General features: G+C 53.4%; 1 protein-coding gene across 4 annotated transcripts; it reads right to left on the bottom strand.

The window, feature by feature from the left end:
• Positions 1-1225: 1225 nt before the first annotated feature.
• Positions 1226-7015, bottom strand: TMEM134 (transmembrane protein 134). 4 transcript variants are annotated; one of them, XM_084750561.1, is made up of 7 exons: positions 6755-7015; positions 5761-5825; positions 5299-5388; positions 5108-5184; positions 1842-1996; positions 1651-1704; positions 1226-1572 (listed from the first exon to the last, which is right to left on the bottom strand). In XM_084750561.1, the coding sequence occupies exons 1-6, from the start codon at positions 6926-6928 to the stop codon at positions 1660-1662; spliced, it is 606 nt and encodes a 201-aa protein (XP_084606687.1). In that variant the 5' UTR covers positions 6929-7015; the 3' UTR covers positions 1226-1572; positions 1651-1659. The 4 variants fall into 4 exon arrangements, with proteins under 4 accessions (XP_084606687.1, XP_084606688.1, XP_084606686.1 ...); XM_084750562.1 differs by having other exon boundaries at positions 1842-1886; positions 6755-7011; XM_084750560.1 differs by having other exon boundaries at positions 5750-5825; positions 6755-7003.
• Between the last annotated feature and the right edge of the window lie 18 nt (positions 7016-7033).

The following is a 7033-nucleotide window of genomic DNA, read 5'->3' on the forward strand; positions in this document are numbered from 1 at the left end:
CTGAGGCACCACTGCTGGGCTTATATAGTACTATTATTTTTTATTTTAATCATACTTGTGTGTTTGTACTCAATTATAGAGGTCAGGAAAGAGCTTCTGGGAGTCTTCTCTTTCCATTGTGTGGGTCCCAGGGACTGAACTCAGGCTATCAGGCCTGGCAAGTGCCTTAACCCTTGGAGCCATCTCACGAGACCCTTATGGGATAGCTACATAGTCCTTGTGTTGGCTAGCTGCTCTGATTCTAGGTCTGAGGGAGGTCTAAGAGGGCCAGAAGTGGGTCAAAGCCTAGGTGTCCCCTCATTCAGTACAGGTACCGAACTCTAAGGTGCCCAGCACCCTGTGGTTTCTCTGTGGACACTCATGGCTTGGTCTGGAAGAAGGACCACTCAGCTGGTCCTGCAGAGGTGGCCTGCAGAGGACACCAGCCTGGCTCCCTTTTTTCTCTCTCTGAGTTTTACAAGAGGCTTGGGTTATGTTTTTGTCCTTGGTGAGCTGGTCCCTACTGTAAACGGGGGCCTTCTCCTCTGTGAAAACGGAGCTAAGGCAAAGAGGTGCTCAGCACAGCTTGTTGTATTCCAGCTACCTCAGATTTCCTTAGGTTCTGTTTGTCTATTTAAATTTCATACATTAGTAGAGGTCCTGATTTTCAAAAAAATGTAAGATGGTGTTTCAAACATTTGGTGGCTCTGAGCGTCTCCGTGTCACTGTGGTGCTCTGCTGAGAAGCCATGCTCCCACACCCTCAGCTCCCCGGTTCTTTCAACCTCTGGGTCCAGGAAGTAGGGCAGTGGGTAGGTAGGAGAGCATCGATGTCTCCATGTCTCTATATGGCCCACATCTAGAGATGGCTGTAATAGCCTAGGGCTCCAGAGCCAGGCTGGAGCCAGGATATCGGCCCCCCAGGCCTCGGGCCTTTGTCATCATTTAGTGCCCTTGGCTGAGGTTACCCGGCCGGCTGTTACAGAGATTGGGCGTGGGGGCAGCTGAATCTCCTCTGGGCCGAAGGCGGGAAGACCGGGATCACTTCTCCACCCAACCCTGCTCTGGACATAATGGTGACCTTGAGTGCACGTGAGGTCACCCAGGTTGTCCCTTGATGCCATGGGAGGTTGGTGGTCCTCCAAAGTCCCAGGTGAGTCCTTTACAAAACTTTTGAAGAAGGGAGTTGCGGCTGTTAACGTTCTGGGCCAGGCCTGATAGGATAGAAAACTGAAAACTGCCCTTGCTGGAATTAATTACTCTTTTATTAGCACAAAATTACACCAACCCAGGAGCCCAGAGCCCAGGAATAAGTTAAGGCACACATTAGGTAAGGGGCAACATCCCCGGGCTGGCGTGCCCCAAACTTCCTGAGCAAATCCAGAGGGGTTGGAGGCTGTGAGGGTCCCAAGGGCATTTTCCTTCCAGGTGAAAGGCACAGAACCGCCCCGTGGACACCAGAAAGGGGCCTGAGGCCTTGGATCACTGGTATCCCACCGGCCAGATGCAGCTCACTTCTCAAAGTAGGGCAGGTAGAAGAATTGGAAGCCCCGGTGGCCTTTGACAGCACAGTAGATGAAGATCACGTGGTAGACTGTGGGCGTGGTGTCTGTTAGTGAAAGAACCTGGCCCCGCCCCACCCACGCCCCGCCCCACCTCCCAGGTCTCTCACCTCCCGGGACTAGCAGCAGGACACCTGGCACGAAGAAGATGGCGCTGGAGACACCTGCGGTAGAAAGAAACATACCGCTCAGGCCTAGGGGGCTCCCTCCAGAAGGCCTCCCTCTCTCCTGGAAGGTAGCTGATTCGTGCTGGGAGTTGGGGGGGTGGGTTGCGGAGGATCCAGGCTGGAGGGGCGCTCACCTGGAGAGGGGGCCACCTCCAGTCCCACGCCGACCAGGATAAGCACTGCACACACATGGGGTCGTGGAGGGGGAAGGACAGAAGGGGTGAGGGCAGGGTCTTCCACGTCCGACTCCCAGCCAGGCTCTGGTATTTCCCACCTAAACTGATGTCCCCTGGGCAGAGTGTGACCTTTCAGTCACTCAACAAACACTTACAGTACACTACATACACCCTCTGCGTGCCCCAGTACCGAGAATTCCACCACGCAGGGCAGATAGGGGCCTGGTATGGTAATGAACACCTTTAATCCCAGCACTCAGGAAGTAGAGACAGGCAGACTCTTGTGAGTTTGAGGCCAGCCTGGTTTGCGTATCACCAGGAATGAGACCCTGTTCCCCCTCCTACCCCCAACAAAACAGGCAGATGGGACAGTAAGATGGCCCAGTGGGTAAAGGAGCTTGCCACAAAGCCCGACTACTTGAGTTCAATCCCGTAGACCCAAATGGGAGAAACAGAGAACTGACTCTTCCAAGTTATCTTCTGCCCATACTGGGGCTGGGGCATGCATGCACCTTCCTCCACCTCCACCTCCAGACAAATAAATGCATGTACTAGAAAGGCCATAGGTCCCTTGTCTCACGCCCCTTCTTACTGGAGGGACCAGGACCAACAAGATCCATGTATGGGAAGAGGTTTGTGTGACAGCTTCAAGTAGCTGCCTTGGGCCAGCCCTGGGAGCATGGCGAGGCTTCCTGGAGACCGTAACGTCTAAGCCTGGCACGGATGGCAGTAACAAAAACACTGCCAGGCCCTGAGCTAAGCATTATATGCCACGTCTTGATAAACTAAACCATGGCCCAGTGGGACACAGGAGAAGCTGTGGCAGAGAAAGAAACCAGCACAGAGGCAACAGTGTAGCCGAGTCTCAGAGTCTGGCCGGACCTGGAGGCTTTCTAAGAGCCGCCAGTACTTGCTGAGCCTGAACAAGAAAAACCTGGGCTAGAGAAATCTGGGCTGGCACCTTGCCCTAGGCAAGGATATGGCCTTTAGTGGAGAGGTCACAGCTGGAGCCACTGATGGGGTGGGGTGCAGCCAGGGGAGCCTATGGGGCCACCTTAGTCTTTTGCAGACTTTGTCCTATAAAGAGCACCTCAAAAAGGGGGTTCACACTCATTTCTTGCTCCTGGTTTAGGGCTGCAGGTTCCATTCTCTTACAGTAAACCTCTTTTTCCAATTCCACAGAGCCCTTGGTGGCTTTCTGGTGGTCCCAAGGTTTGGCAGTTGCCTCTGTGGTTCTAAATCCCAGCTCATCTGCCTCCCAGCTGCAACCTGAGGAAGCCCCCCTCTTCTGCCTGAGCTTGTGTCCTAACTTCCCAAACCAGGATGCTATCAATGCTTGCTCTGCTGACTTGAGGAGAAGCTGGCAGTAGGTGTCACCAATGCTTGCCTAGCCTGCAGTTGTGCTGGCAAGTGGCAGCTCTGTCCCCTGAACTCAAACACCTAGAAGCAGAGGTTAGATTTCTGGCCAGGAGACCTGGCTGGCTCGGGGCTTTGACCTTTCTGGAGAAGGAACGGAAGAGGGCCGAGGGCAGCAGCCACAGCTGGTCCTTCATGGCTCCCTGTTCATCTCAACCCTGGATGCTCTGGGTTTGCATCTCAGTTCCGTAAAGAACTCAGAAACGTGTGGCTGTGAATCCTGCCTGCACTGTCTAAATCCCAGGTTCCCCCACCCCCCACCCTGAACAGTGTGGGCAGAGAAGACCCTGGTTAGATCACAGACCACAGAAACAGTGGCCCTGATACCTGGCCTCAGGGGCCTTGAACACCTGGCCTGGCTCCAGGGCTCTGGACCCAGCCTCTCACTTGTCACCTCTGTAAGGTGGGAAAACGGATTTGTCAGCAATCTACCCAAAATAAATGGAAATCATCGTTACTTCTCCATCCTCTAGTAGATTAAACAGGTTAAATTTAAAAAGAAAATAAACAGGCGATGGAGAGATGGCGCAGGGGTTAAGAGCACTGGCTGCTCTTCCAAACGTCTTCAAATCAATTCCCAGCAACCACATGGTAGCTCACAACCATCTATCATGAGATCTGATGCCCTCTTCTGGCGTGCTGGCACACAGGCAGGCAGAAAACTGTATAAACAATAAAAATCTTTTAAAAAGGAATTGTGTAATTCTTTTTTTTTTTTGAATTGTGTAATTCTTAAAAAAAAAAGAAAAAGAAAAGAAAAGAAAGAAAAGAAAAGAAACGATACAGCTAAGCTGAGCATGGTGGCGCACGCCTTTAATCCCAGCATTTGGGAAGCAGAGGCAGGTGATTGCTGTGAGTTCCAGGCCAGCCTGGTCTACAAAGAGAGTCCAGGACAGCCAAGGCTAATATAGAGAGACCCTGTCTCAAAAAAAAAAAAAAAAAAAAAAAAAAAAAGATACAGCTAGGGGTGGTGGGTGGAGCAGGCCCCGCCTTTAATCCCAGCACTCAGGAGAGGAGGCAAGATCTCTGAGTCTGAGGCCAGCCTGCTCTGCAGAGTGAGTTCCAGGACAGCCAGGGCTGCACAGAGAAACCCTGTCTCAAGACCATACTTGAACACTGTCTGGGCTACATGAGACTCCCTCTCCAAACACTTAAAAGAGCACAGGGAGCTGGAGAGAGGGCTGGGAGGTCAGGGGCATGAACCGTTCTTGCAGAGGACCCAGGTTTGGTTCCCAGCACCCACATGGTGGCTCACAACCCTCTACAACTCCAGCTCCAGAGGATCCAATTCCCTTTCCTGACTTCACTAGAGACTGCTCACACATGGTACATACACACACACACACACACACACACACACACACACACCCCAAAATATTTAAAAAAAATTTTTTTTAAAGAAATAGGTCTGGAGAGGTGGCTCAGCTGATTGGAGCACTATCTGCTCTTCTAGAGGTCCCAAGTTCAGTTCCCAGCAACCACATGGTGGCTCATGACCATCTAAAATGAGATCTGGTGCCCTCTTCTGGTGTGCGGGCATACATGCAGGCAGAACATTGTATAAGTAATAAATAAATCTCTTTTTTTTTTTTTAAAGGAAATTAAAAATAAAAAAATAAAGCAAATAATTTAAAAGGCACTGAGTCAAGTTCCATTTTTCACTCCTTGTGACCTTCTGGCCAGAGGACCAGGGTGGTGGGGCTTCTCACAGCCCCAGCTGCCCAGTTGTAACAGGGAGGCCTACAGTGCTAAGGGGCTTCAGAGCCTGCTCCTAGGAGGGAGGGAGAACAGGCCCTCAGGACACTCACCTAGGCCCAGCAGCAGAAGCAGGAAGGAGGCCAGCACTACCCGGCGGTTTTTCTGGATCAAAGGATGTTGGGTCCAGCTGGGTGGCAGGAGAGCAAAACAGAGAAGGTGAAGCTGCTGGGGAGCCAGGGCCGGCAGGGAGGCCGAAGCAAAGGGTACTTGGAAGCTGAACCCCAAGTGAGGAGGCTCTCACCTGCAGCAGGCATTGTAGGAGCGCTGGGTGCCGCTGCTGATAGTGCTGAAGGACCACTGGGAGCTCCGGATAGACACATGCCCAGAATCCCTGAAGGACAGAAGGATGGTGAGCAGGACAGGGAGACAAAGAAAGGAACAGAAGATAAACCGAGGGTGTATGTAGGGCCTGAGGTGAACCCCCGTAGGATAGAGGACCCTGAAAACAGTCAAGGGTGGGGGTGAATTATAGAGTGTGTGTGTGTGTGTTAAGAGGGATGAAAAACGGAAAGTGGGGGCTGGTTAAACTGAGGATTCCTAGAAGATAAAAGGTCTGGCAGTGATAAGTTGGAGGCACCGAACACTGGGCTAAGGTGACCCCGCTGGATAGGAGATCCCATGAGAGGAGCAGGGCTGGGAATCCTTATAGGAGAGATGAAGGCATGATGCAGGAATGCAGGGTGGGTCCCCACCTGGCCCTGACCTGGTGCTGACTCCCTGATCAGGCTCTGGAGAGGCAGGAGCTCCATCCTCATCATTTTCCAGGTTCTGTTTAAGAATACAGTGTTCAGAGAGGCTGCTGCGTTTGAACCTTTTCACTCCCCCTCTGGGGTGAGGAGAAAAGCAGCCGGCTTCTGCCTGGCATGCCTGGCAGCTGCTCTCCTGGCTTTCCCTGCCCTCCCAGTGCAACCGGTTTGATGATTCAGAAACCAAAACCCAGGTAGGAAGTAGATGGCTGCTTGGGGGGCTTCGGCACAGAAACCTGCAGGAGTGGGTGGAGGGCTCACAGCGCGGATCCCCGGAGCAGGTGACTAGCCAAACGGGGCTCTTAGGATTTTTCAGGGGCCCAACATAGAGGCTCTGGATTTGGCGTAGCAGACCGCAGGCCTCTGGTTCCTATGTCCCAGAGAACGCTAGGATTGGGCAAAGTTATCTAGGACAATGATTTATGGTTTGTTTGGAGTCAAGAGATGGGAAAACAAATCATGTGAGCGCGCGGGTGGGGGTGGGAAGGGGCAACCTCCATTCTAGGGTGATTCTCAAAACAAGACGGGATGCAAATTCTCCATAGATCATTTGGTGGCCTGGGGCTCAAAAGGATGCTGCAAGGACCGACAAGGTCTGGTTCAGATACCAAGCCCTCCCTAAACGGCAAGGTCTGGTTCACATACGAAGTCCTTCCTAAACTCCGAGGAGTGGTATTGGGGTGTTGAGTCCAGTATGGATGAGCTCTTCACTGTTGCTGAGGTCTGAGTTCCTGGTCCGGGTTTGCGGCTCTCTAAAACTGCATGGGGACCGAACTCGGAGCTCAGAGGACAAGGACATAACTCTGGATGAGCAGAGACGTCTGGGGGTACAGTTTCCCGCTCTGGTGGGGTCTCTAGGCAGAGTCTCCGGAGTTAAGAGTTCTCTGGGGGCCCGGACTTGGGGGCCCGCCCAACCCCGGACAAGAGAGTGAGATGAGCCGGGCCGTTCACCTGGTAGCGCAGCCGGGACTGCTTGTCTTCATCAGCCACCTCGAACCGGGCCCGGCGTTCGAAGTGCAGCGGCCCAAAGCGGGCGATCCCGCTGGACTCAGGCCCAGGCCCCGCATCCTCCAGTGTCAGCTCGAAGGCGTCATCGATGCTGAACTGGGGCCGGGAGGCGCTCATGGCCCCCGCCCGCCTAGGCGCCCAGCGCCGCCGCCATCTGAGCCCGTCACGGCCCCGCCCACTAAACGGGTCCCGTCCCCCGCAGGCCCCGCCCCGTCACCCTGG

Source organism: Acomys minous (assembly GCF_964271855.1).
Source record: "Acomys minous genome assembly, chromosome: 2".
Classification (NCBI taxonomy): Eukaryota; Metazoa; Chordata; class Mammalia; order Rodentia; family Muridae; genus Acomys; species Acomys minous.